Source organism: Artemia sp. Qi Xiang Cuo, chromosome 19, assembly GCF_049724085.1.
Source record: "Artemia sp. Qi Xiang Cuo chromosome 19, ASM4972408v1, whole genome shotgun sequence".
Taxonomy (NCBI): Eukaryota; Metazoa; Arthropoda; class Branchiopoda; order Anostraca; family Artemiidae; genus Artemia; species Artemia sp. Qi Xiang Cuo.
In genome coordinates, this window is record NC_142812.1 from 56,000,558 (window position 1) to 56,028,240 (window position 27,683).

The 27,683-nt window shown below is 34.7% G+C and overlaps 1 protein-coding gene across 4 annotated transcripts in view; it reads left to right on the forward strand.

The window, feature by feature from the left end:
- The first annotated feature begins 250 nt into the window (after nt 1-250).
- The window catches only part of LOC148941025 (uncharacterized), a 56,041-nt gene continuing 28,608 nt past the window's right edge, over nt 251-27,683 (forward strand). The window contains exons 1-4 of one of the 4 annotated variants that reach the window (XM_089104821.1): nt 251-318; nt 14,091-14,266; nt 19,670-19,807; nt 24,125-24,316. In XM_089104821.1, coding sequence (XP_088960947.1) covers nt 14,224-14,266; nt 19,670-19,807; nt 24,125-24,316 — 373 coding nt within the window. In that variant the 5' untranslated portion in view covers nt 251-318; nt 14,091-14,223. Of the gene's footprint in view, nt 459-14,090; nt 14,267-19,669; nt 19,808-24,124; nt 24,317-27,683 lie in introns of all 4 variants that reach the window. The other 3 variants (XM_089104822.1, XM_089104823.1, XM_089104824.1) reach the window with 3 other exon arrangements.

Below are 27,683 nucleotides of genomic sequence, written 5' to 3' on the forward strand. Positions count from 1 at the left end.
CAAACACCACAAAATCCCACTATCAGCCAAGAGCCTAGCCAACTATACCAGCACACAGAGTATAGAAATCGACATCTATCATCTTATATTTGAACTCCTAGAGTCGAAAGATCTGCTGAAAGATATCTGAATATATCTAATAAATATGAGGCAATCAAGCCAGTAGCTCTGTAGCCCACAGAGTGAAGCAAAAGGAAAAGGGCTAAATAGTGTTACTGAAAAGCCCGCCTGCTGTTAAATAGAAGAAGAAGAAGAAGACATCAAATATAGGCCTATTTAATGTTGCTATTTCCCTGGTTGGGATAGCTCTGTGACATGGTTTGTTGATTAAATAACAAGGGGCTATTCGCTTTGAGGTCCCTGACACCTGCACACTTGGTGTGTGGTTCAGTTTTGGCTTGGCTTGTTTTGACTGTGCTTGCTTGAGAGTGCTTATCAGCCCATTTCTACCCTCTTTGGTTAGTGCAGTGCCTGCCTCTGATTTACTTTGCTTGCGTTATATAGGCTAGCCTACTATTGACTAAGGGTCCCCCCTCCTGTGCTTGTATTTTATTATTTGCTTGGCTTTGTTGTATTAGCTGTTTATTTCTACTCTATTGGCATTTATTTTCTTTTTTTTGTCAGGACTAACAGGACAGTAAGTAGTACTGTTCCCAGTAAAATTTTCATTGTTCATATTACTGACTTGTGAATAAAGTAAACATATCACTCAATGCCTTTTTGGTAATTTTTTGTTAGGCTATTCATATTATTGACTTACAAATAAAGTACACATGCCACTTTATGCCTTTTTTATGCTGTTTCCAAATATAATAATCATTTTGTCAGAAATGAATCTTACCCCCACCCCTATAGCCTATATACCAATTCAGGGTATAGGCCTAGGCCTATATTTACACATTAAGGGAGTGGGGATAAATTTTATTTGTCATGTAAATGAGAGGTAAGTTTAAACTTTCCCCCAAACCCTCCTAATGTGCAAATATATACCCTGAATTGGTAGGCCTATATGTAGGGGTGGGGATAAAATTCATTTCCAACAAAAAAGATTATTATATTTAGAAACAGCATAAAAATGGCATTGAATGGTATGTTTACTTTATTCATAAGTCAATAATATGAGTAACCAAAATTTACTGCCTTTTTTTTAAGCTCTTTCCAAGTATGATAATCATTTTTGTCAGAAACGAAACTTTCAGGGATGGATGTACATGCTAAGCTTTGTCCCGGGAAGGTACTTTGAAGTACCTACCTCCACTCATCCCCCCCTCTATATAATGGTAAATTACTGCACATTACTAGTTGTTTTTAACTCATATTTCATCCTATATTACTATCATAAATATATATCACTGCTTACCTTACACAACTTCTGCTTTTAACCTTGTTCATTAAAATATATTCCAAAATCCTATTTAAATCCTAAGCCATTTAATTTTCAACCCATGCTGACTTTCTTTATGGTATATGAAACCAGGTTTGTTGTGATGTCACACTTGCCTTATCAGAAACCCTTACCCTTAAGGGTAGCAGGCACATGCCAAACAACTCTGTTGATAAGACCATTTAAACTGTATTAATTAAGGAAAGGATTTGACAACAGAGACCAGTAAAAATAACCTAATCCTTTTTAGAGGACAAATTATGTCATGGGAAGATGTTTTTGAAATTCCCCTTCCACCCAAACTTAAAATTTTCTAAAATTCTACTTTAGAAGCTTTTAAAATATTTCTAAAGTATTAAAAGATAGAGTGCTAAAAACATCAGAATCGACTTCATAGGACACTTTATATCACGGGAAAAGGTTTTTGAAATCACCCTTCCCCCAAACTCAAAATTTTCGAAAATTCTACTTTAGAAGCTTTTAAAATATTTCTAAAGTACTAAAAGAGACAGTGCTAAAAACATCAGAATCGACTTCAGAGGACACATTAAATCACAGGAAGATGTTTTTGAAATCTCCCCTCCCCCTAAACTAAAAAATTTTCAAAATTCTACTTTAGAAGCTTTTAAAATATTTTAAATATTTCTAAAGCACTAATAGATAGATCGCTAAAGACATCAGAATCAACTTTAGATGACACGTTTTGTCATGGGAATTTTTTTTTTAAATCCCCCTTCCCCCCTAACTCAAAATTTTCCGAAATTTTACTTTAGAAGCTTTTTAAATATTTCTAAAGCACTAAAAGATAGAGTGCTAAAAACATCAGAATCGACTTCAGAGGACACGTTATATCACGGGAAGAGGTTTTTGAAATCACCCTTTCCCCCAAACTCAAAATTTTCTAAAATTCTACTTTAGAAGCTTTTAAAATATTTCTAAAGTATTAAAAGATACAGTGCTAAAAACATCAGAATCAACTTCAGAGGATACGTTATATCACGGGAAGAGGTTTTTAAAATCCCCTTCCCCCCAAACTCAAAATTTTCTAAAATTCTACTTTAGGAGCTTTTTAAATATTTCTAAAGCACTACGACATACAGTGCTAAAAACATCAGAATCGACTTCAGAGGACACGTTATATCACGGGAAGAGGTTTTTAAAATCCCCCTTCCCCCAAACTCAAAATTTTCCAAAATTTTACTTTTGAAGCTTTTTTATATATTTCTAAAGCGCTAAAAGAAACAGTGCTAAAAACATCAGAATCGACTTCAGAGGATACGTTATGTCACGGGAAGAGGCTTTTAAAATCCCCTTCTCCCCAAACTCAAAATTTTCAAAAATTCTACTTTTGGAGCTTTTTAAATATTTCTAAAGTACTAAGACATAGAGCGCTAAAAACATCAGAATCGACTTCAGAGGACACGTTAGATAACGGGAAGAGGTTTTTAGAATCCCCCTTCTCACCAAACTCAAAATTTTTCAAATTTTTACTTTCGAAGCTTTTTTAAATATTTCTAAATCGCTAAGACATAGAGCGCTACAAACATCAGAATCAACTTTAGAGGATAAATTATGTTATGGGAAGATGTTTTTGAAATCCCCCTTCCCCCCAAACTAAACATTTTCCAAAATTTTACTTTAGAAGCTTTTTTAAGTATTTCTAAAGCACTAAGATATAGAGCGCTACAAATATCAGAATCAACTTTAGAGGACAATTTATGTTACGGGAAGATGTTTTTTATGTCATGGGAAGATGTTTTTGAAATACCCATTACCCATTGAAATTTTGACAAAACAACATTTTACCTTAATTTTCAGTTATCAGTTTCTTTTCTCTGGCTTTAGTTCTGAAAATGCAATTTCAGTTATTTGAGCAGAATTTTAAGCCATATCAATGTTTTATTTCAAAAATTTAGGAAATGTATAAGTTGGGATTGAGCAAAGTTTTGAAGCTGAAAACAATTTTGTTGTACTTCATTTAAACAGAAGATCTATTTTCCAAGGTTCTGTTGCTATTACTCACAAATTTTTAAAGGTCATTCAAAGTTTTATAAATCCCCCTTACCATTCAGCCCAGTCCCCCTTCATACTCATAACGCTGGTTGTTAATTTGAAAAGCCTTATTTTCCACGGGGGTATTTTTTGGGGGGGAGGGGGGATTTTCCGTGAGGATATTTCCCGTGGGGGGGGGGATATTTTCTGCGGGGAGGTATTTTCCGGGGGGAATTTCCGGCCGGTATTCGCCAAGAACCACAGATTTGATGGTATGAGTTTTATTAAAATCTTTTACTTTTAGGGGTTGTTTCCCCCTTTCACAAAACTCAGACAAATTTGTTAGACAGGCAATTTATCAACCAGATTTTAGAGTATTATTCCGGTGCAACACGTTGCAACAAAATGGTCAGCTTACATTAGTAAAAGCAGGGGCACCACGAGCAAGTTGCTGACCACCGCCCCCCCCCCCCCCCCCCCCCGCTATCAAATCCCCTTTCAGCTAAGCCTTCCACCCTCGAAAGAAAATTTTTATATAAGTTCCAGCATTTTTTATATATTTTAAATCACAGATGTAAAAAAGAAAAGCAATATTTTTCAACATTATAGGATTAAGCTATTTGAATGTTTTATGTGGTTACCCAACTCAAAATGTTGAGGGATTTCCAAAAAAATAATCAAAACGAATATAGATTATTCGGTACTTGTGCATTATAAATAACCCACTGCTATAGACTGTACAAGGAAACCAGACAAACGGGTATTTGTTAGACAAATAGATCGCAAAGCGTGATTTCTTATTGCGTTTACAATATTTAAACTGTTTTTTTTTGGGTTTAGGGAGGGAAAAAGGTACCTGGGTTAGGTTACATATTTAATATATGCTTTGACTTACCCCCCCACCCCCTCATGTTGCACAGATATAGCCCAAATTTGTTTATAAACTTATATTTTAATCCAATTTTATTTTATTTCATCATAATGAACCAAACTTAAATTCTTTTGTGTATAGTGGTGGGTTATTTATAATGCACAAGTACCGAATAATCTATAGTCAAATATTTACTTCTGCCCCCTCTCTCCCCCTCCCAATTTACACTCTACTAACGTCTCGTAGCTTCAAGAATGAAGATTGCTACACTAAACTATTTGGACAAAAACATTTGAATTGCTTTAAGAACAAATGGGGTTAGATACAGTAAATTGCCAAATTTTCTGTTACAATGTTTTAAAAATGAATTAGTAAATAATAACCGTAAAAAACAAATTAGTTGGGGTTATAAAGCTCCGATATATGTTTCATGAAATGGTGCATTCTCGAGGAGATTGAATATTTTTTTTTTGAAATAGTACTCTGCCAGATATCCTTCCATATGTTCTTGTCTTCTGCCATATTTGGGTATATTGTCTCGAACGTCACGCCAGTGTCTTTCGATGTTTTGTGTGTGAGCACCTGTTGCAGGGTCAACAAAATTTATGCTGTGGTTGATGCGCAAATGCTGATAGCCCTGGCTAGCCAGGCAATCGTAAGGCCTCCAACAGTTGCTGATAATTGTTGTCCCTGGCAGGATTCGGTTTTGGATAATTCCCAACAACATGGCACTACTTCTATCCGGCACAGAAACCATGAATGAATTACCAGTTCCTTGCTCTATTCCACCAAATACCCATTTACCCTTGACAATCCGACCACTATTATATTTACGCTTCCCAAATTGGGCTTCATCTATCTCAACAATGACTCCTTCTCCTCCCAAAGGAGCAAAGTTTGAATGACATATGTACATACAAACCTCTCTTCAGAACTGGCTCCAATCCACAAAGGTTTGTTTACAACAAGTAACATTGTTGACCATGAAATCCTCCCTTGGAGGCGGTATTTGAAGCCAAATCCTCAAAAAACGGAAATTTTCTAGCTCAGAAACGTGTGAACGAGCCATCCATGTTTTGTCATAGATCGATTTTGAAAAATTACACTTAACCTGAGAATATTCACGGCCACCTCGGATAGGTATAAGCCTAGACTTCTGGCAATGGAACAAATTTCTATATTTTACGCAAATCTGCCAACAAATATCGCAATTCCTGCTTCTCAATAACATGCCATGGTTATAATACAACCCTAAGACTGCCTCAACAGTAGGAAATTGAACGATACCACCACAGAAATTTATTTCACAAAAATTGCAAGACATATCTCAATAATTGTCATTTACAGACTGAAGCTGTAACTGGTAATATCTATTGCGGCTTTAATTAATTGTTTCATTCTTAAATAGCGGGAATAGTCGAACAAAGATAACAGTGAATTAGGTTATAAATATATTGGAAAGATAGGTCAACTTAGTACGCGTTTTTCCTGCATTTGAAATAGTTATTTTTTAACGGATGTAAATATCCTAGTCGATTCTGATATTTGTAGCGCTCTATCTATTAGTGCTTTAGAAATATCTTAAAAGCTTCTAAAGTAGAATTTTGGAAAATTTTGAGTTTGGGGGAAGGGGGATTTTAAAAACCTCTTCCCGGGGTGTAACGTGTCCTCTGAAGTTGATTCTGATGTTTTTAGCACTCTATCTCTTAGTGCTTTAGAAATATTTTAAAAGCTTCTAAAGTAGAATTTTTGAAAATTTTGAGTTTGGGGGGAAGGGGGATTTTAAAAACCTCTTCCCGTGATATAACGTGTCCTCTGAAGTCAACTCTGATGTTATTAGCACTGTATCTTTTAGTACTTTAGAGATATTTTAAAAGCTTCTAAAGTAGAATTTTAGAAAATTTTGAGTTTGGGGGGAAGGGTGATTTCAAAAACCTCTTCCCGTGATATAACGTGTCCTCTGAAGTCGATTCTGATGTTTTTAGCACTCTATCTATTGGTGCTTTAGAAATATTTAAAAATCTACTAAAGCAGAATTTTGGAAAATTTTGAGTTTGGGGGGAAGGGGGATTTCAAAAACATCTTCCCATGAGATAAATTGTCCTCTAAAGTTGATTCTGATGTCTGTAGCGCTCTATGTCGTAGCGCTTTAGAAATATTTAAAATATTTTAAAAGCTTCTAAAGTAGAATTTTGAAAAATTTTGAGTTTGGGGGGAGGGGGGATTTCAAAAACATCTTCCCGTGATATAATGTGTCCTCTGAAGTCGATTCTGCTGTTTTTAGCACTCTATGTTTTAGCGCTTTAGAAATATTTAAAAAGCTCCAAAAGTATAATTGCCGAAAATTTTGAGTTTGGGTGTAAGGGGATTTTAAAAGCCTCTTCTCGTGACATAACGTATCCTCTGAAGTTGATTCTGATGTTTTTAGCACTGTTTCTTTTAGCGCTTTAGAAATATATAAAAAAGCTTTGAAAGTAAATTTTTGGACAACTTTGAGTTTGGGGGAAGGGGGATTTTAAAAACCTCTTCCCGTGATATAACGTGTCCTCTGAAGTCGATTGTGATGTTTTTAGCAGTGTATGTATTAGTGCTTTAGAAATATTTAAAAAGCTCCTAAAGTAGAATTTTAGAAAATTTTGAGTTTGGGGGGAACGGGGATTTTAAAAACCTCTTCCCGTGATATAACGTGTCCTCTGAAGTTAATTCTGATGTTTTTAGCACTGTATCTTTTAGTACTTTAGAAATATTTTAAAAGCTTCTAAATTAGAATTTTAGAAAATTTTGAGTTTGGGGGGAAGGGTGATTTCAAAAACCTCTTCCCTTGAAATAACGTGTCCTCTCAAGTCGATTCTGATGTTTTTAGCACTATATCTCTTAGTGCTTTAGAAGTATTTAAAAGGCTTCTAAAATAAAATTTTGGAAAATTTGAGTTGGGGGGAAGAGGGATTTCTAAAACATCTTCCCATGACATAACTTGTCCTCTAAAGTTGATTCTGATGTCTGTAGCGCTCTATGTCGTAGCGCTTTAGAAATATTTAAAATATTTTAAAAGCTTCTAAAGTAGAATTTTGAAAAATTTTGAGTTTGGGGGGAGGGGGGATTTCAAAACATCTTCCCGTGATATAACGTGTCCTCTGAAGTCGATTCTGATGTTTTTAGCACTGTATCTTTTAGTACTTTAGAAATATTTTAAAAGCTTCTAAAGTAGAATTTTAGAAAATTTTGAATTTGGGGGAAGGGTGATTTCAAAAACCTTTTCCCGTGATATAATGTGTCCTCTGAAGTCAATTCTGATGTTTTTAGCACTCTATCTTTTAGTACTTTAGAAATATTTTAAAAGCTTCTAAAGTAGAATTTTAGAAAATTTTAAGTTTGGGTGGAAGGGGAATTTCAAAACCATCTTCCCATGACATAATTTGTCCTCTAAAAAGGATTAGGTTATTTTTACTGGTCTCTGTTGTCAAATCCTTTCCTTAATTAATACAGTTTAAATGGTCTTATCAACAGAGTTGTTTGGCATGTGCCTGCTACCCTTAAGGGTAAGGATTTCTGATAAGGCAAGTGTGACATCACAACAAACCTGGTTTCATATACCATAAAGAAAGTCAGCATGGGTTGAAAATTAAATGGCTTAGGATTTAAATAGGATTTTGGAATATATTTTAATGAACAAGGTTAAAAGCAGAAGTTGTGTAAGGTAAGCAATGATTTATATTTTTAATAGTAATAAAGGATGAAAGATGAGTTAAAAACAGCTAGTAATGTGCAGAAATTTACCCTTATATAGAGGGGGGATGATTGGAGGTAGGTACTTCAAAGTACCTTCCCAGGACAAACCTTAGCATGTACATCCATCCCTGAAAGTTTCGTTTCTGGCAAAAATGATTATCATACTTGGAAAGAGCTTAAAAAAAAGGCAGTAAATTTTGGTTACTCATATTATTGACTTATGAATAAAGTAAACATACCATTCAATGCCATTTTTATGCTGTTTCTAAATATAATAATCTTTTTTGTTGGAAATGAATTTTATCCCCACCCCTACATATAGGCCTACCAATTCAGGGTATATATTTGCACATTAGGAGGGTTTGGGGGAAAGTTTAAGCGTTTCATTAGTTAGCCACAATTTCTTTGGAAAACTTCACTTGCCAAGCACCAGTTATGCTGCTTTGCTTGTCTGCAATTTAAAATACTTCCAGGCACCTTCACAGGCCCTAGCTTCAGAACCATGCTTGACTACTGTCATCACTATAACTTCCAACATTCTAATCTTGGTTTACAGACTTATTTTTCTATTCTTCCAAACTTTTTTTCAACTGTGAAAAACACTCTGGGTTGTGACTACTCCACTTTTAGAAGCTTTTTTAAAGTTTTAGTTTAACAAACTAAAAATTAAAAGTTGAGTCTCGGGCAGGTTGACCAAGAATTTAAAATTGACATAGGACCATTAGATTGCCAGGAATGAGAGGCAAACAAGGTACACCTGCCTATAGTCTTGGGAAGGTTGACCAAAAATTTAGAATTGACACAGGGCCATTAATTTGCTTGGAATAACAGGCAAACAACTGTTTATAGCAATCTTCATCTTCTAAATAGTACCTATTCATTGCCTATGCTCAGCCCTACATTCTGAGAAAATTTAAAATTTTCAAATTTTTTGGTCACTCACTTGCCCAAGACTCTGGGTGGGTGGGCGCCCCCAAATATTTTTCCAAATTCCTCTCTCAATTTAGCACTTGTTTTTGGTTACCCACCATCACCAATCACTTTGCAAATAGTATCTATTCAATGCCCCAGCTCAGTCTAGCATTCTGAACAGATTTCAACTTTTCACAAGTTTTTGGGTCACTTGCCTGAGACTTTGGGTGGGTGGGCGCCTCCAAAAATTGTCCCAAATTCTTCTCTCTCCTTAGAACTTATTGACGGATGCCTAAAGCCATGAATGATTTTGACTGTGTCCCTAGCGGTAACCATGCTTCTGATAGGATCATCTAGAATTTCACCCTAACCATCAAAGTACATGGACAAACTTTTGCTAAAAACATAAATGTTGTATTTGAGGAAAGACAATTAATTGGATCAATTTATTGAAGCCAACCAACCTGCACAATAGCACAACAAGCATAAGCACAGAGCAAACACAATAAGAGCGTTAAAAAGAAGCACAAATATGACATGCCAAAGTGAACAAATAACAAATGTATTCATAATAGATCTATAGCACAAATAAAGCAAAAAATTTTTTTTTTGAGCCACATAAATTTGCCAAATCCTGGTTTATTAGATATTTTTAGGAATTTTGGAAATTGTATAATAAATCTGGAAAGACCCTAAAATGTTTACAAAATTCTATTCAGATCAAGGAAATTGTGTTTTTAAAACCTGAAACCAAATTCAAGCTTGTTTAAACCAAAATTAAGAAAATCCAATAAATCTCCCCCAAATTAAATCCTGTGTACAACCTTCTAATCATAAGAAACATAGAAGAAGTAGAGATACAACCTTAAAAATATCATCTCAGGATATAATTCAAGTTCTGGATTCTCAGAACTTGATGACTTTTCTTAAACCATGAATTCACTAGAGACAGTTTGGCTATAAAGTAATGTACCATCTACTGTCACCTAAAAAAATAATTTTGACTACATGTGCAGTTAGGGTGACTTGACTTAAAATCTATTAAAATTCAGGAAGTTGACATAGCTTACAGACCCAACCTATTCCTAGTAAACTACCATTTCACTTTCACTATCCTGTCAACATTTTTAGTTTGCAGTCATAAATTGTCAATTTTAATTTTTGGGATCATATGTTTTATTTGGAACTGAAAAATTGTCAGCAATTAATCTTTACTGTATATTTTGTTAATTTAGGTGGTTGTTGGAAGGGAGGGGGGGGGGGGTTATAAATATTTAAAGGGTTAATAAACCCTTTTCTAGGGATGGTCAACACTGATAACTGAAGAAAAAAAAATGTGAAAAAATTCTTTTCTAGGTTGTTGCCAAAAACTTTAGAAAAAAACAACAACTAAGATTGTAATTTACCATCAAAGTGGATAAGGAAGTTGTTCATGTTATACATTAATTAAAAAAACTTTCACAAAATAAGTTTTTAAAAGAAAAGTAAAGAACTCGATTAAACAAAAAATGAGTAAAAATAAAATCAAATAATCTACAAAGCGTGAAACTACCAGAAATCAGCATCGATAAATAAATGAAACCCAAAACGTACAGAAATTACAATAAATAACCAAGTCAAACTCAAAACGAGCAGAAATTAACATAAGTTGGGCTCAAAACCCCTATGCCTTCCCAAGGCCAGAACATAATTTGCACTTTTTATGTGCACTTTTTATAAAAATATAAATTTTACTTTTATAACTTTAATAAATAAAATAATATTAATATTTTGATAACTAAATACCAGTATATTTATATTAAAGTGACAATGTACATTCATTTGTAGTTTTTACAGTAAAGTGCAAATTATGTTCTGGCCTTGGAAAGGCATAGGGGTTTTGAGCCCAACTTATGTTAATTTCTGCTCGTTTTGAGTTTGACTCGGTTATTTATTGTAATTTTGGTTTGTTTTGGGTTTTGTTTATTTATCAATGCTGATTTGTGGTAGTTTCACGCTTTGTAGATTATTTGATTTTAGTTTTGCTCATTTTTTGTTTAATGGAGTATGTTGCTTTTCTTTGAAAAACTTATTCTGGGGAAAAAGTTTTTTTTAATTAATTTCTATTTATTTTATATTGACATAGGCTTTTGAGGGAAAAAGAAAATAATACTTTGAATCTTTTGGTTTTTTTAAGAATTTATAGTTTGACCTGCTATTTGTATGCTGGACAAAAATTTTCAGCAACTTTTAACAACATATACCCTTTTAATAATCTGGACACAAATAGTAATGTTTAATTTAGTTTCATACCTCCTCTAGTTGACCTGAAATGGAAAACTTGACACCATTTGCAAAAAACCCTGTTTACTTTTTTTGATAGCTTGGATACACTTATGCTATTTTGATTTGGTTAAATTTTAAGAGCAGAAGTAGCCCCAAAAGTTTGAACATAATACCCTCAGTCCTTCTTGGGATACTGCTAATATGCCTTACTGGGAATTGGCATTAACACAGTGCATCTTGATTTAATTTTAAGGCAACATTTAGTTTTTAAACATAAAGGCAAACAGGAGGGTGGGAGGGGGATTTGTTTTCCTCCAATCACGTTCGACTATTAAAAAAAGCATCAACCCTTTCTATTTTCAATCGAATGAGCCCTTTTCGAAGTTCCTATGACAACTCCTTTGATAGGAAGTGTCCTGGTCTAAAAAAAAAAAAAAAAAAAAAAAAAAAAAAAAAAAAAAAAAATTATACCCACATAGACCTTTACTATAAAAATTTCAAGCCTTCCAATCACTTTCAACTATTAAAAAGGGCACTAGGCCTTTGGATTTCCAATTGAATGAGCCCTTTTTGAGTTTCTATGACAACACTTTCTATAAACACCTTATATGCCCCCAGGGCATAAATTACAACCCTTACTCTAAGGGTTGTGAGGGTGGTTTTCATCCTTTAAGACCTAATTTCCTGAACTTTCAACTACATTAAACAAAATTGGTATCTCAAAATTTTGATTGGACGTGTCTGGGAAAATAGTGGGTGTGAGAGGAGTGTTAGTTGCTCTCCAGTCACTTTGAACTATTAAAAAAGGCACTAGCCCTTTCAATTTCCAATCAAATGAGCCCCTTTTGAAATTTCTACAACAAAGATTTCAATAAAAACCCTAATTGCCCCCAGGCCTTAACTTACAACCCTTGCTCTGAGGGCTGGGGGGGGGGTTGTCATCCTCAAAGACCTAATTTCCAGTACTTTCTGCAAGTTCAAAATGGCTATCTGAAAATCTTGAATTAATTGTTTGGGGGAATGATGGGCGTGAGAGGGGGATTAGTTACCCTCCAATCACTTTAAAGTGTTAAAAAGGGCACTAGCCCTCTTAAAAAGGGCACTAGCCATCTCAGTTTCCAATTGAATGAGCCCCTTTTGAAGTTTTTCCAACAACTATTTATAAAAACCTTATATTCCCCCAGGGCATAACTTATAAACTTTGCCCTGTGGGCTCTGGGGGGTTTGTCATCCTTAAATACACAATTTCAAGAACTTTCAACTACGTTAAGCAAAATTGCTATCTCTAAATTTTGATTGAATGTGTTTGGGGAAATGGTGGGTGTGAGAGGGGGTTAATTACTCTCCACTCACTTTTGCCTATTAAAAAGAACAATTTCAATTTCCAATCAAATGAGCCCTTTTTGAAATTTCGAGAACAACTTTCTATATAAATCTTATATGCCCCCAGGGTAAAACTTACAACCCTTGAATTGAGGGCTCTATGGGGGTTATCAACCTAAAAGATCTAATTTTCGGAGCTTTCGACCACATTGAACAAAATGGATACCTTAAATTTTTGATTGGATTTGTTTGGGGAAATGGTGGGCATGAGAGGGGGGGTTGGTTGGTTGCCCTTCAATCACTTTCGACTATTAAAAGTGCGCAAAGCCCTTTCAATTTCCAATTGAATGAGCCCTTTTTGAAGTTTCTAAAACATTGCTTTCCATAAAAAACCTTATATGCCCCCAGGGCTGTGTTGCCCTGAGAGCTGTGGGGGTGGAGGGGTTGTTATTCTAAAGACCTAATTTCCAAAACTTCAACTACGTTGAATAAAAGGGCTATCTAAAAATTTGGATTGGATGTGTTTGGGGAAAAGGTGGGAGTGAGATGGGGGTTATTTGCCCTCAAATCACTTTCGAGACTATTAAAAAGGCCACTAGCCCTTTGATTTTCCAATCGAATGAGCCCTTTTTCAAGTTTCTACAACAAATATTTCAATAAAAACTTATATGCCCCAGGGCATAACTTATAACCCTTGCCCTGAAGACTGTGGGGGTTTCCTGAACTTTAAACTGCATGGAACAAAATGGCTGTCTCAAAATTTTGATTGGATGTTTTTGGGGAAATGGTGGGTGTGGAAGAGGTATTAGTTGCCTTCCAATCACTTTTGACTATTAAAAAGGGCACTAGCCATTTCAATTTCCAAATGAATGAGCCCTTTTGAAGTGTCTACGACAACGCATTCCATAAAAACCTTACATACCCCAAGGGCATAACTCACAACCCTTGTCCTGAGGGCTGTGGGGGAGTGTCCTCCTCAAAAACATAATTTCCGTCTGGAAATCAACTACGCTGAACAAAGAGGGTATCTCAAAATTTTGATTGGATGTGTTTCGAGAAATGGTGGGTGTGGAAGGGGTGTTAGTTTCCTTCCATTCACTTTCGACTATTAAAAAGGGCACAAGCCACTCCGATTTCCAATTGAAAGAGGCCTTTTAGAAGTTTCTACGACAACTTCTTTGATACGAAGTGCCCTGGTCTAAAGGAAAAAAAATATTAAATAATACATTGTGCCAACATTGTGATGTGTTTGGGGGAATGATGGATGTGGGGAGGGGGGGCTAGTTGCCCTCGAATCACTGTCGACTATTAAAAAGGGCATAAGCCACTCGAATTTCCATTCAAGTGGATCCTTTTTGAAGTTTCTACGACAACTCCTTCGATACGAAGTACCCTGGTCTAAGACCAAGAAAAAAATAAAAAATAATACATTGTGCCAACATCACTCTTTACTTAGGCAGCGCTTACCCCATTTTAAAAACCAGGTGTATATTGCATTCTCTATGGCAAAGGAATTCTATATAAGTTATATTTGTATAGATTATATGTATATATATTTATATAGATTACTTAATTTAATACACAGCCTGAGTGATCTATTTTGGTCTCCCACAGGGATCTTTTGCTGATACTCCTGTATGAGATCATTGAAATTTGCAGCTGATCAAGTTATATTGATGGTTTTGTTGGAAGTAGCGCTACATGTATTTGAAGAAAAACTTCTGAAGCCACCTCAAACGTCTGATAAATGACTGAAGAGTCCCATTTTTTTTTGGCAAATATTAAGAAGGGTAAGTGCAATAGTTTTGTAGATTCAATAGGTAGAAATAGGATCTGGATCAGAATGATAAAAAATTCTGATTTTTATTGTATATATATATATATATATATATATATATATATATATATATATATATATATATATATATATATATATATATATATATATATATATATATATATATATATATATATATATATATATATATATATATATATATATATATATATATATATATATATATATATATATATATATGTATATATATATATATATATATATATTTATATATATATATATATATATATATATATATATATATATATATATATATATATATATATATATATATATATATATATATATATATATATATATATATATATATATATATATATATATATATATATATATATATATATATATATATATATATATATATATATATATATATATATATATATATATATATATATATATATATATATATATATATATATATATATATATATATATATATATATATATATATATATATATATATATATATATATATATATATATATAGTACCCTTTTTGAAAGTCAAAAGTGACTTGAGGGCAACTAACCCCCTCTCACGCCCACCTTTTCCCCAAACACATCCAATCAAAATTTTTAGATAGCCATTTTGTTCAATGTAGTTAAAAGTTTTGGGAATTAGGTCTTTGAGGATGATAACCCCTCCCCGCACAGCCCTCAGGGCAAGGGTTGTAAGTTATGCCCTGGGGGCATATAGAGTTTTTATTGAAAGCGTTGCTGTAGAAACTTCAAAAAGGCTCATTTAATTGGAAATTGAAAGGGCTAGTGCCTTTTTTAATAGTTGAAAGTGATTGGATAGCGACTAACGCCCCTCTCACGCCCAATATTTTCCAAAACACATCCAATCAAAATTTTGAGATATCCATTTTGTTCAAAATTGTTGAACGTTCTGGAAATTAGGTCTTTTAAGATGATAACCCCCTCAGAGCCCTCAGTGCAAGGGTTGTAAGTTATGCCCTTGGGGCATATAAGGTTTATATACGAGAAAGTTGTTGTATAAATCATAGGCAGCACGATCGCGCTGCCTAAGTAAAGAACGGGGACACTCGAGAACGAGACGAGAAACGGGGACTAAGTAAAGAGGAGGACACTCCCCACAACCCTCAGGGCAAGGGTTTTAAGTTATGCCCTGGGGACATATAAGAACAATGTTGGCACAATGTATTATTTATTTATTTTTTTTCCTTTAGAGCATGGCACTTCGTATCGAAGAAGTTGTCGTAGAAACTTCGAAAAGGGCTCATTCAATTGGAAATTGGAGTGGCGTGTGCCCATTTTAATAGTCGAAAGTGATTGGAAGGCGACTAACACCCCTCTCACGCCCACTATTTCCCCAAACACTTACAATCATTATTTTGAGATAGCCATGTTGTTTAACGTAGTTAAAAGTTCTGGAAATTTGGTTTTAGAGGATGACAACCACCCTGACAGACTTTGGGGTAAGGGTAGTAATTTATGCCCTGGGGGCATATAAGGTGTTTATAGAAAGTGTTGTCGTTTTCAAAAGGGCTGAGTCGATTGGAAATCGAAAGGCCTAGTGCCCTTTTAATAGTCGAAATTGATTGAAAGGCTTGACATTTTTATAGTAAAGATCGAAGTGGGTATAATGTATTGTTTTTTTGTTCTTGTTGTTATTTAGACCAGGGCACTTCGTTTCGAAACAGTTGTCGTGGGAACTTCGAAAAGGGCTCATTCGATTGAAAATAGAAAGGGCTGACGCCCTTTTTAATAGTCGAAAGTGATTTGATGGCAACTTATCCCCCTTCCACTCCCCACCTCCCACTCCCACACTCCCATTTCTGCTCTTAAATTTAACCAAATCATAATAGCGTAAGTGTATCCAAGCTATCAATGAAAATAAATAGATTTTTTGGCGAACGGTATCAAGTTTTCCATTTCTGGTCAACTAGAGGAGGTATAAAACTAAATTAAACAGTACTATTTGTGTCCAGATTTTTAAAAGGCTGTATGTTGTTAAAAATTGCTGAAAATTTTTCTCCAGCATAGAAATAGCAGGCCAAACTATAAAGTCTTAAAAAACGAAAAGATGCACAGTATTATTTTCTTTTTCCCTGAAAAGACTATGTCAATATAAAACGAACAGAAATTAATTGAAAAAAGTTTTTCCACAAAATAAGTTTTTCAAAGAAAAGTAAAGAACTCCATTAAACAAAAAATGAGTAAAAATAAAATGAAAAAATCTACCAAGCGTGAAACTACCACAAATCAGCATCGATAAATAAATGAAACCTAAAACGAACAGAAATTACAATAATTAACCGAGTCAAACTCAAAACGAGCAGAAATTAACATAAGTTGGGCACAAAACCCCTATGCCTTCCCAAGGCCAGAAAAAAATTTCCACTTTACTGAAAAGATACAAATGAATGTTTATTGTCAGTTTAATATACATATACTGATATTTAGTAATCAAAATGTTAATATTATTTGATTTATTAAAGTTATAGAAGTAAAAACATTTAAAACATTGAAAACAGTGAATTAAATTTGCTCCTTATTTTACTTACTGACGATTATTGTGGTTTGCTATGCTAAATGAAACTGTCTTTGATAAGCATAAATTCATTTATGTATCTAGTCTTTAACTCTCTGTCTCTGATTTTTGCTTACTAGCAGACTAGTTGGCTAGTTTGAATTTTAGTTTATATGTAACTCTGAGGGCAGTGGCGTATCCAGGATTTTGTTTCGGGGGGGGGGGGCGTCGGTCTACCTTTTTATAGCAGTCATGTGAGCAAGAACATTATCTATCATAGTGCAAGATTTCAGGCGGGGGGTAGGGGGGGTAGCTAGGTGAAGAAATAAAAAGCACACACTTGTCATGAGTATTTCTAGTTGTAGACATTTTTTGTTTGAGAATGGATGACAAAATTTTGCCAATGAAGTCAGAATTTAAAAAAAAGTTCGAAGCAGTGAGAGTAGCTATTTTGGGCGAGTAGATGTATTGGAACTCCCACAAAGCGGCAGAATTTAGAAAATATAAAAAAAGTGCATTATTCCTTATATTTGCCTATGGGACCCTTGTTTTAGAGAACCGAATAAATTAAAATAATATTATATCAAAGACAATTGTCCAGAATTTGGTTTCGGAGGGGTGGGGGCCTCAGTCTACCTATTCTAGCAGCCATGAAAGTAAGAAATGTATTGATATTAACATTGTTTACAGAGGATGAAACACAATTAAAGTTTAAAAAACCGAATCAACTGTACTTAAAGAAACGAGCAACGAAAGATGACCTAATCTCTCACAGTAACAGCCGCCGGTCTTTTTTGGCTGCAAATCGATCAAAAACTTGATCAGCATCGACCTGGGTATCGTGGTTCAGGGTCATGTGAGCTAGTCCGTTCAGACGCTCCTCGCCCCTGGAGCTCCGCAGATAGGTTTTTAATCGCTTAAGACAGCTAAAGCTTCTCTCAGCAGAAGCGGTAGTCACTGGTAATGTCTGAAAACTCGTCAAAAGCCTCCGAATGCGTGGGAAAAATCTTGCATCGCATGACGCAAGAGTCGAAGCAACAGTTGATGGTTTCTCAGACATCCCGAGCCACTTCTGTTTCCAAAGAACTAACTCACATTCGAGCGCACTTCTACCCCCGTGAAATCCCTCGTAAACAGCGTTCACAAATTCATTAATATTTAATTACTTATTGTTAGCTGGCAAAAGTATTCCGATTTTCAAAGATGTCTCCTGATAGCACAAAGATCTTTTGTCTAGTTCTTCAATAAGTTATGCAAAGTAAGATTTGAACAATGACTTGCGACAAAAAAACTTGATGGAGTCATTATCGTTGATGGACTTTCGGTGGATAGACCTTGAAACAGCCGGAGCCACATTTACCTCTTGTGCAAACAATTTCTGAAAAATTGTTTGCAAATCATTTTGTTTTGACTGCAGTGAAGTATCAGAACATAGCTTAATATGCCGACACCACTCAACTAAGTCTAAATCTTCGGCTTGCAGCGCCTTAGAGACAGAGAGCATTATGGCACTTACAAACTCTAGCATAGCCATCGTGAACATAAAACTTAATTCGGTTGCTGCTGAAACCAACGCATTCGCTTTTGAAATAACTTCCGTATCGCACCGTATGCTACCAACTATTTCCTCAAGTACGGAAATAAACGTACAATACAAAGACATAAAAACTAAAATGCAATCGTGACGCTCCACCCATCTCGTTTCGCACAACTTCACAAACTTTCTCACAGGACTATCGGGACAAACGACAGCGATCACTTCTACAAACATATTCGTTCTTTTTGGTGAGGATGATAAAAATGATATAATCCGCTGTATAGTAGCAAAGGTTGACCTAGCAAGTCCTACCCTACTAGTTTTACATAAAGCAAAATTTATTAGTTTTTTTATTAGTTAGGTTCGTTTCTAGTGTCTATTATTATTATTGCCAAAATAGTGACTGGATAACTGCTGTGACTGAATAAAACTGTATAACAAGAATGTTTTCAAACTCAGTTAATTGAATTATTACAAAATAAAAGAGAAGAAATGGGTTTTTAATGTTTTATCAAAGTGTCTATTTAGTGGAAATATAAACCATAACTAAAATTGTCTAGTATCTACTATTAGCTAGCTACTGAAGGGAATTCGAGATTTTAAGGACGGGATATTTGTAACGTTCATATTTCTTACATATAACGTGTTTATTGTAATGTACATATTTCTTAAGTGATGTTTGATATCCACTGAAACGAGTATTTGAGTTTCTAGACTTGCCAATTGGAAACCTGAGGCTAATAATGTAGTATAAAGTTTCAAATCTTGAAAAATTTGCAACAAGCTTTTCAATTGTAAGGGTATTTGAATTTAAGCTAAGAGCAAAATCACAACAAAGTAAGGTCTAAATGTTAGGGTTTGGAAGAAATAATTCTGTGAACCTAATACTATGATAATCTTTAATTGAGAGACATTCATGTTTCTTTTTTTTTGTATATATGTTTATTCGAACAAAAATACTATAAAACAAAATGGGGGCTATCCCCCCTCAAACCTTCTCAAGACTGTAGTCTCATTCACCTTTACTGATAACTACATTCATTTTGAAGGTTCTGTTTTTTATTTCTTTTAATATCATCAACAGAGGAATCATAGTACTAATTAAACTTACAAAAAAACTGTTCCCTGGAATAAATATTTTCGTGACTTTTAGTTTAATTTTAATGTTAGCAATGACAATTTTTTTCAAAAAATTTTCTTGCGATTCAATTTGGTTCAAGAGAACAGGAAATTAAGACCAGAATAAAAATTTCAAGTGGTAGTTTTGACAGAAGCTTTTATGATATATGCAATTCGTTTTCAGAAGTCAAAGCTGAGATCTTATGGACTGAGGATTCTCTTTTATCCAATTGTCACCAAGATGGTCATAAAGACCCTCCTTCGTCCAATTTCATTGAATGTGATTATCATCAATCGGATCCAGCCGTGTATGGTGATCAAGGTTGGTGCCTCCTAATTCACATTTTAAAAGCTGTGTTCCGTTTTAGATAACACCTGACATTATGGACAACAGCTGTTATGTATGACAGCAGCTAAAATGTTAGCTGTTGTCCATGACATTGTTTTTTACGGATACCCTTTAATGTTGCTAACTGTTGTGAAAAGTGAATTCATGAATGCCTGAGTGTTTCATACTCTTTTTTTAATCAATTAAACTTCTTTAAGTACATGACCATCGCTCCTCTGAATCTGAATTTGCTTTAGGGCATCTAGGGTCAGCAAAGTTGCCCGTGTAGAGTTTTATCACCTGTAATACACACAAGAATTTTCTGAGTTGTTTACCAGAATAGGAAATTGAAAGGACATCTAAGATATTAAAGCTGTAGTCCTTCTTTTAGATATTTTAAATATCTAAATATTTTTTATAAAATATAATACAATTTTGAAACGTGTCACATTTTTCCATTTTTGGTTGTGGAAATGTTTTGCAGAAAATAAGTTTATGGTATTAATCATCTAAAAAGGTAATCTACGTCTTGTTGCCCATAATTTTGAAAGTAGGCCTAATGCAGTAATTTGTTCATTTGTATTAGTTTTGGTGGTCATTTTTGGGCTGAGAAACCTCTTCGTAACCTAGTTATCTCATATGGGTTGCCTCCCCATAGTAGTATAATATTTGTTGGCATGAATATATAATGAGTCTGAGGTAATAGCCTTGACATTTTCTGTGCAGGATTTCGGCTCTTATTGATAGAAGAGCATCGCCAAGTGGAAAACCATGTTGTGAGACTAAGATGGGCCAGGTTTCCACGAAGCTTCCATTCAACTGGAGGTCCCTGGAACTTCTTGCTGCTTAGCTCTAAGCTGACTTAAGTGCTCTGTGTAGACTTGAAAAGATGTATTAGTTCCTATCGTGCACTAGTTGGTGCCCATTGCTTTTCCTGAGGCCATAATCATTTTTCCTGCATGAATATATAATGAGTTAGAAGTAATAGGCTCGAGATTGTTTGTGTAGGATTCGAACTTCACACTCTGTTTTCCAAGGGCGGAAAACCTTTTTTTGGCCAAGATAGGCCCAGGACTATCTTGCCTTCATTCAACTTGACGTTTAATGGGCTTCTTGCTGTCTGAGGCTTTAATAATTTTAAAATTCAAATAACATTAAAGTTTCTACTTTAATGTTGCAACGTTAAAAAACAACTATTGTATTAACATTTCAACTGATGAATTTAGACATTTTGAACCAAACTTGTCAGGAGTTTCAGAAACTCATATATCAGAGGTTGAAAACATGAAAATATCTGAAATAGAATTTTATTAATCTGGTAATAATTTGAATTCGAATTTCAGTGTCATAAAAAATAATATAAGCACAAAAATAAAATAAAAAGCACGACAACTAAAAGACAGCCAAACAATGCCAAAACAACCATATCAGAATGACAAATCATCCCTTAGTCAAAAATATTAAACTACAAAATGTCAGCAAGCTGAAAAGATAAAAATAGATAAAGCTGCAAAAGAATTAAATAATCTATACATTAAAATATTTATAAAGGAATATATTAAAAGAGAGAGAGGGGGGGTATAAAAACGAACGTAAAACTTGGGTATCACCAGTACAAAACAGTAAAAAAGTAAAACTAGTGTTTTACCTGTAATGAAGGGGACAAAATAAATTTTCATATCGGGGGGGGGGGGGGAGGGAAGGACCGAATGGGGTACAAGATAGGAATCGGTTCAGAAACAGTCTGAGGCGGCCGGAATCTGGTTGGGGAGTGTCTCTCGGGGAAAATATTTTCCGTGGAGGGTTTGCTATTGCTTTTTTTAAGCATAGGCACAATGTAACTCTCCTATACTCAAGTGTTTCCAACCTGGCTTTTTCTAGAAGGAGAGACGCTGGAATCCTAGCTTTGAAAGTTCTTCCCATATCTCTTTTTTGAATGGATTCAATTTTTTCTGATTCTTCACGGGGTATGCCAGGATGCCAAACTGGACAAGCATATTCAAGATGCGATTGGACCAAGGAAGTATGAATCCTTAAAGAAGGGGAAGATTGGACGCTAAATTTATTTGTGAACTTTAAGAGGGAAATGTACACATTAACTCTATCGATATTATCTCTAACATAGATATCCCGCTGTAAATTAGAAGAAATTGTGATAACAAGTAATTTAAAGGAGGACACACAAATTTCTGGGGGATAGGTTTGAAAAATGGGGCGAGGTTTTAAGGAAATATATTGGCATTATCAAAGATTTAGAGTGGTTTACTTTCATGTCTGTCCCTAGCATCGTCTGCAATATCCTTGAGGATGCTCGTAGGGTTGCTTATTAAATTTCTGTAGTATTTCTCAACAACCGTTAGGTCATCCACAAATTTCCATCTGTCAGGAAATTCCTTAGCGAGGCTATAAATCGTAACTAAAAAAAGGAGGGGGGACCTAGGAGAGTACCTTGGGGTACTCCATTGTGGACAGGAGGGAGACTGGAATAATGATTCTGATATTTGACTGCCTGTGATATACTTGATAAGAAGGGGGTAACCAATTTCACCAGAAAAGAACCAATATATCCTTTTTTCATGAATTTACCTATTCTCCAGTATCATAAAAAGTTTGCTCCATAATGGCTTCATAAAGTGTCGCATAGACGAATAAGAGCAAAAGGCTAGAAAAACGAAACGTCGATGGGAGTGGAACATAAAAGCTTTTGGTATTAAGCAAAGCTCTACCCTGTACGCTGAGACAGTCACTAAAAATTTCTTTGAAGAATTTTAAGCCGATATTGGGTTTTGTTCTCCTGCCCATATGGGCAGAACTGAGTTCTGGCCAAAGCCAAACTGGTCAGCCGTGTATAAAACGAGTCAGCCATGTATAAATATATTTTGCCTGTATAAAACGAGGCGTCTTCAGCGCAAAAAAAAAACACACAAAAAAAACTAAAAACATAAAAATCACCCCCAATATTCATAAACCACAATTGTCGCGACAGATCCACATAGGTCAAGATCAATAATAGAGTTACTTCCATGAGAACATCAAAGCAACTGGATAAAATTATATGAAATCGAAATGAAGTTAATTATTCTATTGCGAAATAATCCTGTTGTTTGCTATTATTGACGCAATTCTTCTTGGTCTTGTATTTAATCTAATCTCTGGGTATTTTGTAAAATCTTAAAACACCCAACTGATTGACCACTGGTTAATTTTTTTTAGAAGAATGTTATACATTGAACCAATATTTAAATTACCTGTATCCCTATTTATTGAAATATTAGTAAACATAGGTTTTTTTATTTCAATAGCCTCCCTCGCCCATTGAGTAAAACCTCTACTTCCTTTCCATTTTAAATAATTTTATCCAGTTGCTTTGATGTTCTCATGGAAGTAACTCTGTTAGTGATCGTGACCTATGTGGATCTGTTGCGACAATTGTAGTTTATGAATATTGGGGGTGGTTTTTATGTGTTTTACTTTTTTTTTGTGTGTGCTTTTTTTGCGCTGAAGACACCTCGTTTTATACAGACAAAATATACGGGTCGTTGTTGGTTTTTTATATTTTCTCTAATGGCCGTAGTCGCGGTTGTTTGTTTCTTCATTGAGTTCTTTCTTCGTTCTTTGTCATGGCTGGCCAGTTAAGCTGCCAGAACTCAGCTCTGCCCTTCTGGCCAGCAGAACAAAACTCAATGTTTCTAGACTACGAACAGAGCTTTAACCAGACAGAGGAATTCTATGCATACGTCTGTAATTCTAAGTATATTTTATAGATGTATGTTCTATGTATGTAATTCTATGTATACGTCTGTAATTCTACGTATGTTTTATAGATGTATATTCTGTTTATGTAATTCTATGTATACGTTTGTAATTCTACGCATGTTTTATAGATGTATATTCTATTTATGTAATTCTATGTATACGTCTGTAATTCTACGTATATTTTATAGATGTATATTCTGTGTATACGTCTGTAGTTCTATGTATACGTCTTCATAAATGAAAAGTCTAAAGCCAGACTGGCCTACAATGGCAAAACTAAAGAAGAACAGCTTGAAGAAAAATAGACATTTTTTTTCAAGATTTATTTCTTTTTGGTTAGATTTACGACGTAAAAATATTAGTAGACTGACTAAAACCCACTACTAAATCGGTTTTGGATTTCACAAGCGTAAAAACTTCGCTTGTTTGTAAAAAAAAATCAAAAGTTAGTCTGTTTTTTCTCATGAGTTTAATTTGAAGAAATGTTATCGGATCATTATGCCGAACATCATAAGACTCTGGTTCATTTATATATACTTGCTGCTATTCATTTAGATTTAAATGACAAAGATCCATTGTCATCTGAGGATGTTGCTGGCCAAAATGTCAAAGATTCCGTTTTCGCGTGCGGACCCAACTCTTCTGCCACAGATCACATGTCTGGTTTCAAAACTGATTTGGATGTTGCACTCCAGCAGCCTGAAGCTTTGTCTGAGCAATCTGTAATGACTGGATCAAGTGTTGATGGTAACAATATTCTTTATCGCATTCCTTTCTCTTCCAATCTTATTTTCTAATTATAAACCCAATTGCTAATTATTATTTCTATTGCTAATAATTATACGCGATTTTTTTTGTTTGAGAACGATGGAAAATACGAAATGTATTCTCTTAATCATTTGTTAAAATACAAGATAATAAAATCTTAGGTTTTCCACAGTATAGGGTATAATAAAAAGACATTATGATATCAAGTGTTTTGAAATAAATTGACTTTCGGCATCTTTTTAGGCTAATACCCATTTAGTATAATGAGTGGATATTAGCCGAGAAAGATACTGAATCCTCCCTAGTATAAAATCAGTGAAAGATCACTAGTCTGGAAATGGGTTTAATTCGGTGTCTGCTACTTTTCTTTTCACATTTTGCAATAACCTGAGAGATAGGCTATACAAGGTCTACAATTTTGTCTTTTTTAACGATTGGGGGATATTGGTATATTATTTGCGATTGGCGATATTGACATTTTTCAAGCTTTGTGACAGATGGCGTTGTGACATTTTTCAAGCTTTATGACAAATGACAGATGGCGTTGATTGAAAAAGACGTTGTGCAACCATTGTAGATATCAATTATTTTTAGGTGAGGTATTTGCGAAAGGGAGAAACAACGAGTGGATTTTTAATTGATCGACTTATGACGATTTTCTGTAATGAGCTGATATATCAGATAGGGATACTGTGTTGTGAAAGCTATTTAGTATATTATTATTAAAACGGAATAGGCATGCGGCAGGAGAGGTAGAAGGTGCCAAAAACTGATGGTTAAGTTAAAATGCTTAGTGAGAAGGGACCTCGCCTGTTGGTGGGACACGATGGAGTGACCCAAATATACTAGGGGATTCACAAGTTGAACTGCTGAGGTTCTAAGTTCTAGGAGCAGGAGAGGTAAGCAGCTCGAATAGAAAAGAACGGTCACAGACTTCTTTGAGGCAACTTTTGGTTCAGCCTTGAGGTATTTGTCCTGAAAGATACCCAACACTTTACTTATCTTCTACAACTTACAACTGAGAATTGAGATGCCATACGCGTAACATTGATGACAGATTTATTGGTTCAAATATAAAAGAAGACGGGTCAACGGGTCAACGTAAAAACGGGTCATGATGTTATACGTCCATTTGGTTCACTTACACACCTTGAAATGATTCATAAAAGTGACAAAGTGGTTTCAACCCGGATCTCATTCGAACATTCAGCGTCATGAATTTGTTTGCCCTTCATCTACCGGAAACTTCCAACAGAAAGAAACATACCACTCATTTCATGGAATTGTTGTTTCTCCCTTTCGCAAATACCTCACCTACAAATAATTGATATCTACAATGGTTGCACAACGTCTTTTTCAATCAACGCCATCTGTCATTTGTCATTTGTCTGTCATTTGACATTTATCATCAGCCGCCAGGACACACATGTTAAAAAATTAGGCGATAAAAAGTGTACCTTGCCGGAAACCTTTAAGACTGCTATGAGTCTTTTCCATGAAATGAGTGGTATGTTTCTTTCTGTTGGAAGTTTCCGGTAGATGAAGGGCAAACAAATTCATGACGCTGAATGTTCGAATGAGATCCGGGTTGAAACCACTTTGTCACTTTTATGAATCATTTCAAGGTGTGTAAGTGAACCAAATGGACGTATAACATCATGACCAGTTTTTACGTTTAACATCATGTGTAAAAAACGTGTACCACATATAATGTGATATACGTATAAGTTCATCAAATAACGGACATCATTACGTGTCACGTCCGCTCAAATCACGAATAGCGGACGAATAACATCATCACCAGCAAGAATTAAAAGGGCATATGCTATTAAAATAAATGCCTCGACACTGCTATTTCTTCGTTTGAATTCAAATTGTCTTTCGGAGTACTACAGATCATTCCGAAAAAGAATCTCGAAAAGTGTACTGAGATAGGCTGCAACGGTGATGGGTCGAAAAGAGGGTCGCTGAGCTTCCAGTTTTACCCTTCTAAGGAACCTGAGTAAGGTCTCCAAAACCAAATGTTGAAGGAACAATTGACTGCAAGATTATCGTCTTCAAAAAAAATTTTGAATCAAAGATGACTATTCTGGAAAGATTAACAATGGGCCCTAGCTGGATATAGTTAATCATCTGCGCCTCAGAATGATCAGAAAATTCACGGGAATCAGTTAGAAAATAATTTCATGGGTCATTGATACAAGAAGTACTCATGTTGAATAAGGAAACATGTGAGAAAATATCCCTTTTGAACCGACGGGTAGAAAAAAATTAAACAATTGAGTTCAACTTAAAGTCAAATTAAACAATTGAATCAAGATTATCGTCTTCATAGAAATTTTGAGGTGTTAAATCAAAGATGACTACCTTTCTTTAGATCAATGCCACTTGAAGACTTCAATTTTATTTTTGGATCAGTTTTTTGGTTGATTGGGTTGACAAGATGTAATGCGTTTTTGGAGAAGAAGCTAAGAAAGCGTCCAATTTCATCTAATACAGGTATTAAAGCTGGGACTCTGGAGACGAAAACTTGAATATAAAATGAACGTACCATTTTTTATCAGGTATATCAGAGGGATGTAATAAGGGGGTGTTATTACGGTTTTGAGGAACAAACTTGAAACAGTAAGATATAATATAGCAGAATAGCGATCAACAATCATCTTGCGTTTGAGGGCAAGAACTTCCGTGAATTTTCTGATCATTCTGAGGCGCAGATGATTAACTATATCCAGCTAGGGCCCATTGTAATCTTTCCAGAATTTGAACCAAAATTTGGTACTTACGTGTTATAGCAACCACACTGTTCCTGTTCTTGTTCAAGTTCTTGATCTGAATAAAACCTGTTTCTCTGTCTGCATTCGGAGATAATTAGCTCAGTCATAGTGAGATACTACTCTGCAGGTATATTTTAATTAAATTTTTAATATAGATAGATAGATAGATAGATCGTGTATTTCAAAAAGCCCAAGAGCCATATACACACAAAAAATATGAAAATAGAAAAATTACAACAGAGCAAATAACAAACACAATTTAAAATGAATCCATAGCGAAAAATGCCTTCTGGTAAAATACCAAAAAAAAAAATAACTTTAATTCCATATAATTAATAATAATTAATTGTAAAAACATTTCCTTCTTTTTAATCCCTTCTCTATGTACGCACCAATACGAAATATTGTGGTTGGATTACTACTTTGTAATATATTTGGAAGTAGCAAAACAATCCCATGTAAGTAATTTTCCCTTAAATCAGAGAGCACCGGGCACTTTCGGAGAAAATGGTTCAAATCTTCGTCCTCATCCCTACAAATAGGACACACATACCGACCATCAGGATGTA